The sequence below is a fragment of the Muntiacus reevesi genome, chromosome 2 (genome assembly GCF_963930625.1).
Source record: "Muntiacus reevesi chromosome 2, mMunRee1.1, whole genome shotgun sequence".
Taxonomy (NCBI): Eukaryota; Metazoa; Chordata; class Mammalia; order Artiodactyla; family Cervidae; genus Muntiacus; species Muntiacus reevesi.
The window spans coordinates 46,377,232-46,396,838 of NC_089250.1; the positions used below are offsets into that span (position 1 = coordinate 46,377,232).

General features: G+C 44.2%; 1 protein-coding gene across 1 annotated transcript; it reads right to left on the minus strand.

Annotated features, from left to right (window-relative positions):
* Positions 1-5,189: 5,189 nt before the first annotated feature.
* PROKR2 (prokineticin receptor 2) lies at positions 5,190-15,101 on the minus strand. The gene is made up of 2 exons (XM_065919623.1): positions 14,534-15,101; positions 5,190-8,277 (listed from the first exon to the last, which is right to left on the minus strand). Exons 1-2 carry the CDS (start codon positions 14,989-14,991, stop codon positions 7,581-7,583), a joined length of 1,155 nt encoding a protein of 384 aa, XP_065775695.1. The 5' UTR covers positions 14,992-15,101; the 3' UTR covers positions 5,190-7,580.
* Between the last annotated feature and the right edge of the window lie 4,506 nt (positions 15,102-19,607).

Here is a 19,607-nt window from a genome sequence, read left to right on the forward strand (position 1 = left end):
TTTTCCCACTGTTGATTTTGGACTCCACTTTCTCACACCTACCAACTCAATTACCACACATCCTACTGTGACCCAGCTTTCAAAATATGGTGGCTGTCATTTCGTCTCCTGCTGTCTTCATTTTGTTTTGGGTTTATATTATACCTTTAAAAAATCTTCTCGAGATCTATGGATGAATGAAAGATTTACACATAAAATAACATGTGCTGTATAATTCTATTTTTTTGACATTTAGGAAAGGTAGTAATACTCTGTGGTTATAGATATTAAAATAGTGCTATCCTTGAGCAGAGGAGGAGTGTCCTGGGAAGTGGCATGTGAGAGCTTTCTGGAATGCTGGAAATATCTTACAACTTATCAGATGATAGTTACACAAAAGCATCATATATAAAAATTATATCGCTCTTCATCCTGTTTGTGAGGCCAATTGTCGCACTGTTCACACTGTTCACTGAACCCAGGGTAGGCAAGGTGCAAGCTAAGGGATGGAAGGAGACTCAAGGAGCCACAGGAACTACAGACAGGTTTATTCTCTCCTGGCTGACGCAGCAGCTGCAGCAGCAGACACGCTTTATTCTCTCCTCCTTTGGCTGACCCAACAGACACAACTGTGGCACAGCAGTAAATGCCGCTGCTTATCTAGGTGGAGCTCACGTATCCCTACAGCATACAACCCATGACCCAGCGAGTACCTCGTGATGTGCATGTGCAGTGCTATAAATCTCAGTTGTTACATAGTCATTATTTACAAAACGTGGGGCAAGAGAGCCTGGACAGTCCATCTTGGCTAATTTGCTCTCTCCCCACAAAAATCAATCTCAGTAAATTTAAAATTCATGGCATTAACTTTTTTAAAATTTATTTTTAATTGGAGGATAATTGCTTTACAATGTTGTGTTGGTTTCTGCTGTATAGCAACGTGAATCAGCCATAAGTAAATATTTGTCCCCTCCCCCCACCCCAGCCCTCCCCTCCAGGCTATCACAGAGTACCGTGCTGAGCTCCTTGTGTTATACAGGAACTTTTCATTAGCTATCTATTTTACATATGGTAATACATGTTTCAATGCTATGCTCTCAATTCTTCCCACCCTCTGTGTCCAAAGTCTATTCTTTATGTCTGCGCCTCCATTGCTGCCCTGCAAACAGGTTCATCAGTACCATTTTTCTAGATTCCATATAAATGTGCCAATATACAATATTTGCTTTTCTCTTTCTGATTTACTTCACCCTGTATAACAGGGTCTAGGTTTATCTACCTCACTAGAACTGACTCAAATGTGTTTAATTTTATGGCTGGGTAATATTCTCTTGTGTATGTGTACCACAACGTCTTTACCATTCATCTGTCCATGGGTTCTCCAGGCAAGAATACTGAAGTGGGTTGCCATGCCTTTCTCTGGGGGATCTTCCTGACACAGGGATTGAACCCTCATCTCTTATGTCTCCTGCATTGGCAAGCGGGTTCTTTACCACTAGCACCACCTGGGAAGTCCAACTCACTTCTTACCAAATATTTCTTAAAATTGTCCAGTCTGGGAGTTGGCAATGGCCATAGTGTGTCTTTCTACCCCACAGAGCGCTGGTTCTCGGTCCTGGTTGGCTCTTTAGAATCACCTGTGGAGCTTACTGAAATACGTAGACACCTGAACCCCACTCCCAAGAATTCTGATTTCAAGCCTGGAGTGGGAATTAGGAATCTTCATTTTAGCACGTTCTACTAATGCTGATTGAAGGCCATTGCAGTAGAGAAACTTTCTGTCAAAGAGTTCCTCAACAGACAGTCAATCAGTTCCTAGTTTACATCTTCATTGACAGGCTGTGCAAGTAATTAAATGAACCTGACTATTAGGAAGTGACTTCAACTGTGTGGATCACAACAAACTGTGGAAAATTCTTTAAGAGATGGGACTGCTAGACCACCTTACCTGCCTCCTGAGAAACCTGTATGCAGGTCAAGAAGCAACAGTTAGAACTGGATATGGAACAATGGACTGGTTCAAATTGGGAAAGGAGTATGTCAAGGCTGTATATTGTCACCCTGCTTATTTAACTTCTATGCAGAGTACATCATGTGAAATGCCAGGCTGGATGAAGCACAAGTTGGAATCAAGATTACCAAGAGAAATATCAATAAACTCAGATATGCAGACGACATCACCCTTATGGAAGAAATCAAAGAGCAACTAAAAAGTCTCTTGATGTAGGTGAAAGAGGAGAGTGAAAAAACTGGCTTAAAACTCAACATTCAAAAAACTAAGATCATGACATCTGGTCTGATCAGTTCATGACAAATAGATGGGGAAACAATGGAAACAGTGACAGAATTTATTTTCTTGGGCTTCAAAATCACAGCAGATGGTGACTGCAGCCACGAAATTAAAAGACGTTTCCTCCTTGGAAGAAAAGCTATGACAAACCTAGACAGCATTTTGAAAAGCAGAGAGGTTACTTTGCTGACAAAGGTCCTTCTAGTAAAAGCTATGGTTTTTCCAGTAGTCATGTATGGTTGTGAGAGTTGGGCCATAAGGAAAGCTGAGTGCCGAAGAATTGATGCTTTTGAACTGTGGTGTTGGAAAAGACTCTTGAGAGTCCTCTGGACTGCAAGGAGATCAAACCAGTCAATCTTAAAGGAAATCAGTCCTGAATATTCATTGGAGGGACTGATGCTGAAGCTGAAGCTTCAGTATTATGGCCACCTGATGCGAAGAACTGACTCATTTTAAAAGACCCTGATGCTGGGAAAGATTGAGGGCAGGAGGAGAAGGGGACGACAGAGGATGAGATGGTTGGATGGTATCACCGACTCAGTGCACATGAGTTTGAGCAAGCTCCAGGATTTGGTGATGGACAGGGAAGCCTGGCATGCTGGAGTTCATGGTGTCACAAAGAGATGGAGACCACTGAGTGACTGAACTGAACTGAACTGAACTGAGGCGTTATTTAAGATATATATTTAATCCATATATAATCTTATGTTGCAAGTACTATGATCATTCCCATTTTACAAGTAAAGGGGTAAGAGGTAAAGTGAAAGTTATTAAATAAGAATTATTATTTGAATATAATTCTCATTGTGAATCCAAGTCTCTTTCAATACACCTCTTTTTTCATCCTGCTCTTTATCCTGCTGCCAGTGTTTGTTCTCCCCTAAACATCTATATTCTGTATGTCTGTCAAATCAAACTATTTGTCATTCCACTTATATTCTATCTCATTTCCCCTCTTTTATGTCTTTGCTGTTTCTATTCTCTTTGTCTAGAATACCCTCTCCCCCCCATTCTCCATCTTCCAGAACTCTGCCTAACAATCTCTCTACTCCAAGCCTTTTCTGATTCCCATGGTTGGAAGGAATCTGTCTTCTAAATCCTCTCCATTTTTGTGCTTACAGTGTCTCTACTTCAACATAGAATTAATCATGTATCATTTTGAGAGTCACACTCAGATTTAGACTTGCACCCACACCTTTGTTCCTCCACAGCAGTCAGCACAGAGACTAAATAAGTGAGTGGGTAGAAGATCTTCTGCACACAGTGGACTGTTCCTGCTGCAGAAGTCAGTCAAAGAACTGTATCAGGAACTTGCCTGGATCCAGAGCTGGAAACCTACAAACAGCATTACATGAGATCCTGGAGATGACCTCTTTCATCTCAGACTGTGACTCACATGCGGAAATTCAGTACAAGGAATCAACAAAGGGCTGGAAGGACCTTGTGTCTATATGACCTTCTGTTCCAAAACTGACCTCCTCACTTCTTGGAGGCAAACCCCCTGCCTACTTTCCTCTATCTGATGATTATTCTTTTCAAGTTCCAATGACTCTCTCACCTCCCGCCAATTTGTTATAGCTGAAGCAAGTGCCAAACACATTTTACCCCCACACCTCTTTATCGCTTAGAAAAATTGTCCTGTATTTGGAGTTCTTTGAGCATCTGTAAAGGAGTAATTGGTTCAAGCAACTCTAGGAGGTGATGTGTGGCCTGGTAGGTGTACCTCAGGAGAGAGGCTGAGCTGGTGACCAGAGGCATTTGGTTCCTGGGAGGCATAAAGAATGACCACTGCTCACCACTTGTGTGATGATTACACACTCTGGTCCTGGATTGCTTTGTCTTCCAATATAAGAAAGCCCTTTTCCCCACCACCTACTTTTCCTGTGGCCAAGGCCTCTTCTCATCGTAATCTGCTTTCCCACATGGCTCCAACACCACATCCAAATAGCTCCATGTACATTCAAGCTAAATGTGCTCAGACATCTCCCAAAGAGGGCACTTCTCCCATTAGGAGAAATGAAAGGCAGGAACATTAAAGTCGTCCTGGGGTAATTCTGGTTTCTCTGGAACCTTGGAGTCTAGATGATGAAATCTGTTGGATGGGATGCACTCTGCTTGGCAGAGGGAAGGAAGGTATCTTTTGCGCAGTTTAAGATTCTCTCAGGAGGTCAGGAACCAGTTTAAATGGCCCTCTAAACATTCTTAGAGGAAGTCCTCTCCTTTGGATTCAGAAGGGCAGTTACTGGACCAGACTGAGACCCTGGGGCACTATTTTGGCTCCAGCAAGTGTTAGCTGTGCATCCTTAAGCAAATCACTTCCTCCTTTGGAATTCATATCTTCTCATCTAAGACACTAGTGAGGTGAATTACATGCCCCCAAAGGCCTTTTCCTGCTTTGGTGTCCTGTTGAGATAGGGGTGTGTGTGTGTGTGTGTGTGTGTGTGTGTGTGTGTGTGTGTGACCTTGAGTTCAAGGGAGAGATAATGGTTAGATTGAGGAGATATGATTCAAAGCTGACACTTCCCCCTAGAGATAGAACTCACTTTAAGTTTTATAATCATGTCCCATGTGTAACTTTTTCCTTCATAAGTCTGGAATTGGGTTTTACCCCTGAAAGGCCTGAAGCTATTTTTTAATTTTTTCAATTTGAGAATCAACTTATTATTGATGTTGAATGCTGAAAGAAAAATCTCTAATAGCTTCATCACAAAGCCATCCTTCTTTTATTCTGGCCAAGGAAATGGACCTGTCTTGCTAAACGAGATTAAATTTTCAACAGCCCCAAATATAAAATTATATATAAATATTTATATATCTCAGTACATTAAAAGTATCTTAAGCTTAGCATTAATTAGTCTCGAGAAGAAAAGGGTAAACACAAGTGCTATTCATTTATTACCTTAACACCAGTTAGATCAATGAACAGTCTCCATGTAAACAGCATTATTCATTAAACAAACAAGATGATTTTAAAATGAATGTTTTTAAAAATTTTTTTATTTTTAAAGAATGAAATGAAGGGGGAGCGTGAATGTGAATGTGAACATGGAGTAGTGGTTCTCTGACTGATTTGCATGCATGAGTACTCTCCTGGGCTGCCAGCTTGAGAGAAGTGACCAAGATGAGACTGGTTGCTGGTGTGAGCTACTATTGTTCTAAAAATGCTTTTAAGAACTTCCTTCTCTGTTTCAAAGTTTAACTGTTTAAATGGTTATTACTTCACTGATATCTAAATATACTAACACATAGAAGATTAGCAGGGAAAATGCTTTAATAGTGTGGTTAAGATTCCATATGCTAATTATTTCATCTGATAACAATGTAGCACTTTTATTCACTGGAAACTCACAAATCACACTGATATTTACAAAAGTTGTTTCCATTAAATTGAAATGAAGAAAGGTTAGTATGTTTTAATATAAAAAGGAAAAAGGGGACTGAATTCTTTTGACAGATACAATTGTTAACAGTCTATTGTTAAAGAATCATATTATTAGGAGAAGAGTCAGGATAGGAGTAATAAATAAAAATGCAGTTATTACATTTGTAAAAATGTAGATAACCCCAAATATTTACTTGCTTGGCTTTAGAATAAATCATGTAGTTTTTTAAATCAGAATTTATAAACAGTTTGGCTAGCCTAATGTTAAAGTGAGTTTACATTTTCTGAGGGTACAATAATTGGGCTGAAAGTGAGTCTGTTGTGTGGTGATAGAGGAAAATGTTGGTTGAAACATTACTGTTGGATAAAACACCAACGACTAATTAAACACACATACACACATAAGCAAACAATTAAATAACACTTTAACTACAGAAAAGTGGGAATTGTCCAAACGTGGGTCATTTGAGTCAATCCCAAATCAGTTCCCATTTGTATAGCCTCTGCTTCAAAATGAATCCAGAAGAAATGAGGACAAATATACAGAATTACCACAGATATGTGATAATACAAACAGATTTAGGCAACTCTGGGGCATGTTGTTTGTCAACGTGCAGGGATGATTGTCAAAACACTTCTATGATCACAGGGATACTGAAAGTCAGGGGTGGGGGTTACCGAGACTCTGAGGTCGAATCTTCCTGATTATAACCCAGGACAAGGATTCTTTTTTTTCTCCTGATGTAGAGTTCAGAGATCTGCAAAGAGTTCAGGGCTCACTGGTTCATAGAATAAGGATGAAAAAGTGGGAGTGTTTCTCCATAATAAGCCACAGTGGATGGGGTCCAAACAAACTGCTCAATGTCAGTTATCCATTCTCGTCACTTGTATACCTGAAAATCACTTTCATAAACTGTGATTTCAGTGGTCTCTCCCAACAGTCTTGTAAGGTAGTCTTGTTTTATTGAACAAAACTGAGATGCAGAGAGAATAAACATCTAGGTCACATGATTTAGAACTTGAACCCAGGTCTTTGAATTCCAAGTAGAGCTCATCTTTGAAAAAGAGAGTGTGTTCTAGAAAAATGGCTCAGGCCTTAGCAAAATGGCCACACAGATTACGTTCATTGCCAGTGGCAAAGTGCACCCCTTTGTCCTTGATACTGGAGTTTCTGACATCACTTACTTTAAGGTGTCAGGAACTGGATGTGTTCCTCATTTCAGGATTATCTGTCTTCACCCAAAAGAATGACGAGCTTTCAAGGATCAGAGGAAAAGAAATTTTTTGGTTCTTTTCTTTGAAATGACACCATTATAGATAACTAATGACCTGATTAAGAGAAATTTTCTTTTCTGGCAACCAGAATCCAAGAGAATGTTCTAAGGAAATCATAAGGTCTGAGTGAAAGAGCTCATTGTGATGGCGTGAACTGTCTCCCCGTGAGGCTGTAAACCCCACACTGTAACTCATGCTTTTATCTTCATTGTTCTATATTCTGTTGGCTTTTGACTTTCCTGCACTGACTGGATACAGAATGAGGTAAGATGAAGTGTGAATCTAGAAAACCAACTGCGGCCTCTGACACCTAAATATCTAGATATAACTCAATGACTCCAGTGATTTCTGCCAATTCATTTTGCTATTTAAATATTTTTACACATAGTAGGTAATCAGTCAATGTCGGCTCCTGTTGCTCTTTAATCTCGCTGGTGTCGTGCACAGTACGTTGAGCAGGTATCAGTAACTGTTAGCTGCTGTGGTTTGTGTCAAGCCGCACTGCATTTTATGATTTCCGAAGCATCCAGATCCTTGAGAGCAGTGAAGTGTGAAAACAGTTGCCCTTTCCCCATGCAGCCCGTGAACTTGGTGATTGATAAACTGTGCTCCAAGTACTGGCTTTTGGGTTTTCAATTGTGAAATACCAGTGGGTCACTTCAGCCTGATACAATCCACCTCCTCCGTGGCCGGCAGGCGGCTGGTTTTGAGGTCGAGGTCAGCACTGGACTTACTCCCATGGTGGGAGGGCCGCCGGTGGAGCAGCAGCATTTTCTTGAAGTACTTAATGGTGGTGTTCTTCACTGTCACGAAGCACACGGTGTTGATCATGCTGTTGCTCATGGCGATGCACTCCACAACGTAAAAGGCTGTGAGGTAATGCTTTTCCTTCACGAACACAGTGGGGAAGAAGTCGCGCACGATTGTGAAGCCATAGAAGGGCGCCCAGCACAGAACATAGGCCGTGAGGATACACATGAGTACCAGTACCGTCTTCCGGCGGCAGCGCAGCCGCTTCCGGATCTGCTCAGTCTGGAACCCCGGGACCTCTTTGAACCAGAGCTCCTGGGAGATTCTGGCATAGCACAGGGTCATGGTGACCACGGGGCCCAGGAATTCGATGCCAAAGACAAAGAGGAAGTAGGATTTATAGTAGAGCTGCTGGTCCACTGGCCAGACCTGGCCGCAGAAGATCTTTTTCTGGTTTTTGACAATGAAGAGGACGGTTTCCTTTGTGAAGTAAGCTGACGGGATGGAGATGAGAATGGATATTATCCAGACCAAAGCGATCAGGAAGGAGGCTGTTTGATAATTCATTCGTGGTTTCAAGGGGTGAACGATAGCGAGATATCTGGTGGGGGAGGGAAGCATCAGTAGCAATGATGTATGCTTATATATGCTTGTAATCATTATTAGTTTTTAGCTAACCCAAACACCCACAGTAGCAGACAAAATGGCACAATGACTCCCCATGTACCTATTTTCCAGTGTCAACATACTTCATTTTATTTTAGCAACATCATTTGGCATTTGGAAGAGAGGAGAGGTTTAGTGAGAACAGCACAGGATTTGGGTCAAACAGATGGAATAGATCCTGGCTTTTAACCTGATTGGCTTTGGGGGTCTAGAGTGAATCAGTCTCTCTAAGATTCCTTTCCTCAAATGCAACATGGGATAAAATGACACCTACTTTGCAGGGCTGCTGTGAATATTAAATGCTACAATGTTTGTGAAATGCTTGGCATGTACTAAATATTCAATAAATACATGCGGTCTATCATGATTATAAATCCTATTGATAACAACTGACTTTCCAGCTTACCATTCTGCCTAAGAATATAATTCTTTCAAAACTTGTCAATTCACATATCTCCTGGTGTAGAGGCAAAAGAAGGTCTGTGGACTAGGACTTTCTGCTGACACCCTCAGGTGGAGGGTAGAGCTGGAGGGTAGGGGTGGTTTAGGGTGGAATCTGAGCAATCTAGTGAGATGTAAATGACTTGCCCAAGCTCAGTTGGTGCAGGAAATGGAATGTAGGCTCCTGATACAATTTACACCCACCTCCATGGGCTGTCTCAAGCTCAGATTAGAAGGTATGTAAAGTTGCCTTGACACCATCAAGCAGCATATAGCATAAAGCATTTATCCTCTTTCCAATCAGCAACACTGCCTGGGAAAGAGGTTGGAGCCCTTGGTGGGAAATGAGCCCATTTGTGTAGGTTGAACACCTCCTTTCTAGAGAAACCTAATAACACCTATTTAGATAATTTAGTGCCCTGGAATCATTCTTGTGCATTTTATGGGTCAAGAGGAAGAGGTGGTAGAGGAAGGTGGAGGAAGAAAAGAGGCATGAGGGGTTGGGAAGAAGCAATTCAGTCTTGGAGATGAACATATACCTCATACCTGGAGCTTGAGTCAGGTTATGACCAACAGCAGGAAGACGCCCATAGATTTCTATCTAGCCTTCCTTGGTGGCTCAGATAGTAAAGCGTCTGCCTATAATGCAGGAGACCCAGGTTGGATCCCTGGATCGGGAAGAGCGTCTGGACAAGGAAATGGCAACCCACTCCAGTATTCTTGCCTGGAAAATCCCATGGATGGAGGAGCGTGGTAGGCTACAGTCCATGCGTCGCAGAGAGTTGGAGACGACTGAGCGACTTCACTTTCACTTTACACTTTTTGGTAACTAGACCCTTTGGTCACCTTTCCAAGTTTCTGACTTGACCAAGAAGGCCTTCTGGAGTGCTATTTTTGTCTGTCCCTGGCAATAATCTGTCATGAGGTTGTTTTACCTGCTTTTGCCTTCCCCTTGCCCACCGGCAGCTCTGACCATAGACTTCAATTAAGAGATCTCATGGCAGCCTGTTTCACCCCAGGTTGCAGCTTTCTGAAGACCTGAGATAAAACTGGATCTCATCCCAACCACTGGCTGCACCCTAGCTATATAAATTAGTGAGCAGTGTGTCCTAGATTTCTTTACCCATCCATGGGTCCCGGTTTTTCCAAGTTAACCTGCACGAGTTGCCTGGATAGTACAAGGCTCACAGGGCTGGAGATTGGGCTGGAGATGAGCTAAGTGGGTTAGCTCATCCTTCACTGGGGCAGGGACATCTCACAATCATTGTCTCTCTATGATGCTAAGTGTATCAGTTTCCTATTGCTGCTATAACAAATTACTACAAACTCAGTGGCTTAAACAAATTTATTATCTTATAGTTTTGAAGTCTTAAATCTGACATGTATCTTACTGGGCTAACATCAAGGTGTTGGTAGGCCTGTGCTCCTTTCTGGAGACTCTTAGGGAAAAATCTCATTTGTTTTTCCTTTAGGGCTGCCTGCATTACTTGGCTTATGGCCCCCTCATATGTTCAAAGCCATCAATGATCAGTCAAGCCGTTCCCACAACACATCACCCTGACACTGACTTTTCTGCCTCCCTCTTGCCCATTTAAGGGCTGTTGTGATTACACTGAGCCCACCCAGATAATCCAGTATAATATCCTTATTTTATGATCAGCTAATTAGCAACCTTAATTCCTCTTAGGCAAAACATGTTCTGGGGATTAAGATGTGTATATCTTGGGGGTCATTATTCTGCCTCCCATAGTGAGTCCAAAGTCTTTACATAATGCAGAACTAGTTCAGGACTTATAACTCTCCCAATCTGATTCCAGCATGAAAAGTATCTTCAGTAATCAATGCTAAAGAGAATTTCTACAGCCCTGCTTACTCTGCTGTCAACTCTTAAATTCTAATTCCTTTTCATTCAGTAACTTCTTTCTTATCCTATAGGATGCTCCAAAATTTAGAGCTTTATTTTATGATTTATTGTCATCAAATAAATAAAATAAAAAACACTGCCTAGGCATTATTCAGAAGCCCTGAATTTTAGCTCTGTACCTAAATCCTCAGATAAATCACTTATGCCCCTGGGGCTTAGTTTCTTCATCTGTGAAAGGTAGACAAAAATAACTACAGATAACCTTTTTGAAAGGTCCCATTTGAGAAGGTAAATGTACATAAAGCATGCTGGAAGCTATAATACTTTGTTTAAACTCATCTTTTCCTATGACCCTTTCATTGGCAAGAGGGACATCTGTAAAGTCTTTGTGGCCATCTATCTGCTTGGCTGTTTCTTGAGGTCAACACTCTCCTTCTGGGGTCTCTGTGACTTCAGATAGCATCTCTTCTAGGCCCTCTGCACATGAACATTGCTCTTCTCCTGCTGCTGGTGTCAGGGTTTGTTCTGAGTATGATGTACCCCGTGCCTACAGATACAAGCCAATTATTTAATATTAATGTCATCTCAACAAAAGTAAGAGTTTGGCCATCATCTATCTTTCTTATCATTTTGCCTTATTTTTCAATTGGTTTGAAACTGAGTAAGAAAGAGGGATGCTATTTATTAGAGTCATGAATTTTAAGAGTTGAAATTTCATATGTGCTTTGATATCTACAAAAAGTTTAGTTGTGAGTTCCTCTGTTTTCACCGGATGTATCCCTCCTCCTGGTGGGAAAGGCTCCTATCCTGCTAGTTTCTCTATCAGTGGGAAAGAGTGCACCCCCAACCCACAACTAATGGATTTCACTTCCCTGCCAGTTGGCAAAATCATTCAGACAAGCCAATCACATCCTCCCATGGGAGCTAAGGTCACCTCAGCCTCTTGTCACTGTAAAGCCTGCTGTCCACAGCCCCTGCTGGTTCACTCTATTCCTGAGCGCAACTCCCACATGGCACACATGACCCTGCCTCGGGTGCAGCGATCTCCTCCCTCAGGCTGGGAGTATATGAGACCAACCAACTGCGGTCAGCCTCACTGTTCTAGCTTCAAGGGTTGTGTGTTCAGTCATCTACTACTGTTGGAGCTATAGAGTCTTGCCTTGATCAATGGAGTATAGGAGGTGGTCAGAATAGCACACTCAAATTACCACAACTTCCTCATGAAGTTTTCCCAGACTGCATCACCAACATAATCATTGTGTCTTCCTCTGAGTTACTCTTAACTTATCAATAGATTATCCTAGTTTTTGTGTGGAAGTAAAGCTCCCAGAGGTCAAAGACTGTGTCTTCTACTACTTTATGTTTCCACACACATAGGCTGGGCATAAAAATATAGTAGGATTCAGCAACCTGTGGATCTACCAGGTTTAAGCAGATGCTGTTGATGCCCCCCTATATCCCTTGGCTTTTATGACTTCAGTGCATACCTGTCCACTTCCACCAGCTAACACCTGCATTTCTTTGTCAGAAAATCGTCTCTGGCTTCCAGAGTACTCTTGGTAACCTGAACAGAATTTCCAGAGGCCCTCACAAATGACTTATGAGGTTTGGTATATAAATAACTCAGCTCCTTCACCCACCTCCCACTCCTGGGAGAACTCTGAGGTGTGATCAACACCAGCTCCAAGAGTTCTGTGGCAAGAATAAGCATCAGTTTCCCACAGTGGAAATTTGTTCAGTGACACAGCTTTTATTGACTGCCTTCCCTTGCGGCATTTCCCATCTCCCTGTAGGTGCTTCCTAGGTGCTACTTGCACATGAATCCCTGTCTCAGGGTCTATTTTGGGAGTAAACCAAACTAAGGCACAAGTTTGAGGCTCTTTGCTAAGCACAAAGCAAACATAAAGATAGAAGATGTGGTTATTGTGCTTAAAATACAGTGTCCTTTGGAAAAGACTGTGTCCCCATACATTAGACTGAAAGATAGATTGGCATCAGACTATAAAGACTACATACAAGGTGCTAGACTCAGGATTTGGCATGTATTCTATAGGCATTGAAACTTTTGGAGGTTTTGTAAGGAATGAAATATATTAGAAAGACTCTTCAATGGTGATATTCTGATGCTTATTATGGATGAGTATGGATTTCAGGGGGTAGTCAGGATCTCCTGTAGGGGAAGAGACAAGTTAGAGGAGCATAGTGATGGTCCAGCCATGACTTGCCAAGAGATGAGGCTGGAGGGACTAGTGCCAGGACCTGGTGTAGGGCTGCATCTGGCAAAGGGGGTGTGTGGGTGGGGGTAGAACGGGGAGAAAAGCAAAGGATGATGGTAGTATTACCTGCTTGTGTGACTGGGAGATGGTGGAACTGCTGACAGAGCTGGAAGCTGACTGAGGCAGGGCTAGTTTGGGGTGGAAAAGGAACCACTCCTGTATTGTAACAGGATATTTACTTCCTGAGAATCTCTGATATTAAAAAAAAGAAAGAAAAGCCCCGCAACTACATTATAAAGACAAAGATTTCAATGGAACAAAGGGGATGAGGACAGTGGTAACTCCCACTTGAGCAGACAACAGAGTCACTCAGGGAACTGGTTAAAATGCAGATGCTTAGCCAGGGGATTCCCATTCAGTAGGGCCCCAAGAATCTGACTTTGTATCGTTGTATCAAACATATTTCCCCTGGGGTATTTTGTGTAGTTGGTTGATAGGTAAGTTTCACAAACACTGGGTTCAGGGCTTGAGAGCCTCACAGTTGTGGTAACAAAATTGTTTTTTTCCTATAGGAATTAAGTTATAAAAAGGAAGAAGCCTCTTATATTTGCATGTGTATTATATTAACATAAATGAAAAAATCAATGGGTTGATTAAAAAGGACAATGGACCTAAATAGCACTGAGAACTGGGAAAAACAAGTTGGAAGATGATAAAAAGGAAAAAAATGATTAAAAACACATCATCAAAATGAGTTTCAGTATAACTCACAATGATGAACCAAGGAGATGTGACACGGATTGGCTTCTTTTTTTTTTTCTTTTTTACAACCCCCCCCCACCCCCCAGCCGGAATGGCTTCTTAAAAAGAGCCACTGGTGGTTCAGTGCTGGTCTACTACTGTTTACATAAATAAAACATGTGTCAAATTTGTCTGAAGCTGTAATTAGATATTTTTCTTTATAAATTTACAACAGATCAAGGACTTCCAGAACATATCATGCAAATATATGCAAATAAGCAGAGGGATGTATGCAAAAAAGAAAGGCAAAAATGTCCTTCTCTCTTTTTTACAAGCAAACCAGGCAATAAACCCACTGTAAAATCAGCTTTGCATCAAAGTCACCAGAAACCAGAGTGCCTACTGTATTATTCCATTTTTGCGAAGTTAAAAAGTAGGTAAAATGAAACTGTGACACTAGAAATCAGATTGATGGTTGCCTGGGGTGGGAGGATTGACTGGTAAGGAGCACAAGGAAGCTTTCTAGGGGATGAAGATGTTCTATATTTTGATTTGGGTTGTGGTTACAAGAAAAACTTTGCACATGCTGCCTTGACTGGAAGCTGCCTTGCCTATAATGTAGCTAAGTAGTAACTTGCTTAAACCTGCTGCTTTTGCTTGTGTGTTGGAGAGGCTCATAGTTATATGACATGACTGTATCTGAAGCAGATGTGGTATGTGGTGGCATGGCCGAGAGCTAGGGGTTCAGGAGATTCACTCTTGCCTACATTTGGGAGAATATGAGCCACAACTGAAGAAACCAACCCTCCTTTTGCCTCGATAGATTGGCAAACATTTGAATCTGGAATAAAGTCAGCTGTTAGAGCTGAAGCGAGGAAAGAGGAGACCTGGGCCACCTCCGTCATGTTTCCCGTGCCTGACATCCTCACCTGTCAATAGCAATGGCCAGCAGGGCGTTGGTGGAGACGTAGAGCGAGACGGTGCGCAGGTAGTTGATAGAGGCACAGAGCACATGGCCGTGCTCCCAGGAGAGCTGGTGCACCACGTAGTAGTCCATCTCAAAGGGGCAGCAGATGATGGCTACCAGGAAGTCGGAGATGGCCAGGTTAGCAATAAGCAGGTTGGTGAGGTTGCGCAGCTTTTTATAGCGGGTGAGGGCAGTGATAAAGACAAAGTTGCCAATACCACAAGTCAGCATGATACCCACAAGTGCCACCCCAATAACGATCTTGGCTGCAAAGAAGGTCTGAGTCTTGGTCATATCCTCATCCTCATCCAGAGGGAGGTCATAATCACCATAACTGAAGTTGAAGGGGAGGGAGGAGGCATGTTCTTGGGGTATACTGAAGTTGGTTGGAAAACTAGCATTTCCATTCTGGGCTGCCATGGTGAAGCTTGCCAGTGAGCGGTGTGTGGGAGACTCCAGGGTCTGCAGACTCTGAGCTAGGGTCCAGACCTTCTGCTCTCATGAGGTCAGAGATCCTAGCACCCTGCCCACATCCTTGGGGAGTCAACATGCCATCCTTGATCCTGGAAGGAGACACAGCCAGTTGATAAGATACAGGTGAACACCTGGTAGCATCTTCTCAGAGTCCCCCCACATGTAGGCAAACCAGATCCAGTGTCTACCCTCAGGCAGAACTGCCCATGGTACAGTGGGGAGGACACATGATACCTGGAAATTGGGAAACCCCCTACTGACTGACTGTCAGGAGGGTTTTGGGCATGGGTTGGTTTTGACTCCCCAGAGATACCCAAGAAGAATGTATCTCTTTGCTTTTTGCCCAGGGGCCAAGACCAGTTTGACTGCCCAGTCACCCTCCCCTGCCCCCCAGGAAGCCCCCACAAGGATCTTCCAGAAGTTTTCCCCAGCTGCTCAGGCAGCCAACTCAGGACTCTATGGGAGTCACAATGTTATGCCAGCTGTGACCAGGGACAATGAAGCCAGAAGATGTGGATACAGTAGGGTCTTTTCTCCAAAGCAGGGACTGCTTCCTCTCTGGGCCAGTTCAGAGACTTGGAAATCACCACTTTCACATGGACAGGCTGATTCATCTTGGGCCTGTGATTTATGCTCTCTGAATTCCAGTTTTCCTATAAACCAAAATCCTGATGCCTAGCCCAGGGCCTGGCACAGAGGAGGGACTGTTGAAAGAATGAATGAAGATCCCAACCAAGATTCTGCAGGTGGAGAAGGCTGTGGGTGGGAGGGAACTCTCCTGCTGCTTCCTGAGGCCATTTTTGAAAAAACCTGCTGTCTGCTTCCCTTCCCTGCCTCCACTCTTTTGATCTGCCCCCTCACCAGGCCCCCAGTTCCCCTTCCAGCCTTGACTGGGAGGCACCACATCTCCTTAACGAGTCTGTGTCCTCTGAAAGTGGTGGCAGCTCCAAGATATTGCTTAACTGAAAACAGCCGCCCAAGGAGGTGGGGGGGGGGAGTGTCAGTGAGGATCCAGGAGGGCTTGAGGGCTAACATGTCCCTTATGGCCTAAGTTCTCTACATTCGTGGTGCCTCCAGATGCCCATAGGGTAGGAAATAAAGTCCCTGAAGTACTGAACCCTTGGAAGATAGGGTACCGTTGGGTTCGAGGTGTCCAAGGCACTGGGAAAAGAATCCAGACCCAGCACCCACGGAATACCACCTCTCACCTGTCCACCCTCCGCCCCGCTCCCCGTGCTCATCCACCTTCCCCCACCTCCTAGCACACTGGGAAGGACTCCCAAGAGTGGGAGCCACGGGATGCTGGAGGCAAGAAGCGGAACAAACTGGACAGTAGGTTTGGTTTGGTCCAGCGCTGTGAGAAGATGCGGAGAAAGAAGGACAGAAACTGCTCCCCCCACCCCCCCCCGACCCCCAGCACGGACAGCAGTCGCAGGATGGCCAGTACACTGCAACCTGCGGCGCGGCAGCCTGCTGTGTACCGGGGAAGGTTCAAGACCGCAGCTAAAGATAGCTTCGTTTTGGATCGCCTCTGTGCCTCACCCGCAGGCTTTACTAGGGCGGCGATCGGGAAGCTGGACTCGCGCTCTCTCGGATTCTACTTTCGGCTGCTCTTTGGTTCCGGTCCCGGGACCCGCGAGAGACGGAGGGCTCCCAGGCTGGAGCCGGTCCACTCCCCATTACCTCGGGATGCTATCCCTGCCCTTGACCAACACTCTCCGGGAGTCTGGTCCTTCATCTCCCTTATTAACCACTGTCTCTCATTAACCACAGTCGCCGGAGGCGCTGCCCTGGCAGGGGCGGGAATCAAGTCAGAAATTCAGGCTCGAGAAGCAAAGCCTGTGAGGCCTCCAGGCGGGAAGAAAACTGAGAGTGGAGAGAGGAGCTGCAGAGCGGGGTTTTCCCAGAGGCACTTCCCCTTTCCTGCTCACCTTCCCGAAGGCGCTCCCTGCCCACGCCCTCCTCTGCGGTTTGGTGCTCGCCCTGCGGCCCAGCGCTCCCTCCGTCCACGGCCGCCCCGCCTAGCCCCAGCCTACCGCCCCCTGCCTGGTCATCTCCCGGCACCCACTCCTCTACTGCGAGCCAGCCAGGGCGCATTCGCAAGGCGGCAGCAGGCAAAGCGGTCCGAAATTCCCTAAGGAAGAAACGGGCGTCTGAGCCCTCAGCCAGAACGACGCCCCCACCCCGCCACCGGAGTCCGGGACTGCGCCAAGCTCTGCACTTACCCGCTTCCGAGCTCTCCCCACCAGCGGTCTCCGGAGGCCGGACTTGCGCTTCGAAGGAGGTGTCCCTATTCCTTCTCACCCAGCGCCCTTCCCAGGCGCGTCGTGGTCCCCGGGTTCCAGCCCGCGTTCCGCCCGCGGAGCTCTCCCTGGCTTCTGGGGCCCGGCTGGTGCGCCAGCTCCGCTCTGGGCTCCGCCCCAGGGTCCCCGCCTGTCTCAGCGCGGAGGCGGAGGGTGGCCTCTCGCCTCGCGCACCTGGTCCTCCCAGGATTCGGGACGCACGAAGTTCTAGCCGCCTTGGCGGGGTCGGTCCCTCGAGAGGGTTTCCGAGCCCTCGTACCCCAGTGTGAATGGGACCTCAGTAGCCGTTTAGATATGAAGCAATTCTGGGGAACCCGCGAGGCCCTCTGTACCCCTGCGAGGCGCCCCACAGGGATCCTGTCTTCCTGCAGCCCAGTGACCGCATTCCCTCCTGCTGCATACCCTGATTACTTCTGGAGGAGCCCAGGGTACATTCTATCGTTCGTTCTGGAAGCTGTGTGCTGGGGACACTGTCGAGTGCACAATAGAGCTTTGGGGCTGTGGGGGAGGAGATTCCTCTGGAGGAAGCTGGAGACTCTAGGAGGCTTGCCCTGCTCAAAGCACCGATGCCCACAACTGCCAGAGACCTTGGTCATTCAAAACCATCCCAGTTGGGGTCCTCCTGTCTTTAAGGAGTCTCTTGAGTTCCTCACTTTGTTTACAACAGGTTCTGATTTTAGGCAACTCCTACGGTTTCTCTGGTCTTTGGTTTCCTTACACATTGAACGAAGGGATTAAACTCTCAAGACCTGCAACTGATGGCTGGTAGCTGCAGCCATCAGAGGGAAGCTCTGGCTTTACAGGATTGGAACTGGAAGCTGTGGCAGGAGACTGAAGGACTGAAGGTATTTCCTGCTGTTAAATCCTAGCCAATGATTATCGACAGTTTGGAATATGGACAGGTCAGGTCTTCCCATCTTTTCACGGAGTCTGGGATTTCAGAACTTTATAAATAGTCTCTTGGGTTAGTTAAAACAAAACAAAAGCCCTGTGTTGTCCAAAGAGAACATATTTCATAATGGATATAGTCCAATGGGATGCCAATTTCAAATTCCTGAATGGATTACTAAGAAAACTTTTGAGTTGTGACATTATGTGATTCTGCTTCTCACTTTATATAGAACTAACCTTACCCTCCTTCTTTTCTTTAATATTTTTTACTTTATTTTTTCAAATTTATTAGAGTTGATATATAACATTGTGTAAGTTTAAGGTATACAGTGTGATGGTTTGATACATGTATATGTTGTGAAATGATTACCAAAATAACGTTAATTAACACATCCATCACCTCACATAATATGGTTGTTTTTTTTTTTGGTGGTGAGACAGTTTAAAGTGGTCAACTTTCAACTCATCACCTTTCGAGTCTATAATACAGTACTGTTAACTATAATCACCGTGCTGTAATTAGGTATCCAGAACTTATATTGATATTATAACTGCAAGTTCGTACCCTTCAACCAACAGCTCCCCATTACCTCTCCAGCCCCTGGCAACCACCATTCTACAGTATTCCATCATATGTATCTCATCTGTTCATACATTCATGGACACTTAGCTTGTTTCCATGTCTAGGCTATTGTGAATAACACTGCAAAGAACATGGGGGTGAAGATATCTCTTCAAGGTAGTGTTTTTATATTCTTCTGATATATACCCAGAAGTGGGATTGCTGGATCATGTGGTAGTTCTATTTTTAATTTTTTGAGGAACTTTCACAACTTTTTTCATAGTGGTTGCACCAATTTACATTCCACCCAACACTGCACAGGGTTCTCTTTTCTCTATAACCTTGCCAAAACTTGCTATCTTTTGTCTTTTTGATAATAGCCATTCTAACAGGTATGAGGTAATATCTTACTGTGGTTTTGATTTTCATTTCCCTGATGATTAGTGATAGTGAAGCATCTTTTCATGTACTTGTTGTCCATTTGTATGTCTTCTTTGAAAAAAAATGCCTAATCAGCCCTCTGACAATTAAAAAATCAGCTTCTTATTATTGCTATTGAGTTGTATGAATTCCTTATACATTTTGGATATTAACCCCTTATTTGGAAGATGGTTTGCAAATATTTTCTCCTATCCCATTAGGATGCTTCTTCATTCTGTTGACTGTTTCTGTTGATATGCAGAAGCTTTTTAGTTTGATATAACCCCACTTGTTTATTTTTGTTTTTATTGAGCATGCTTTTAAGGTTATATTTTAAAAATGGTCACCAAGACCAATGTCATGGAAAATTTTCCCTGTTTTCCTCT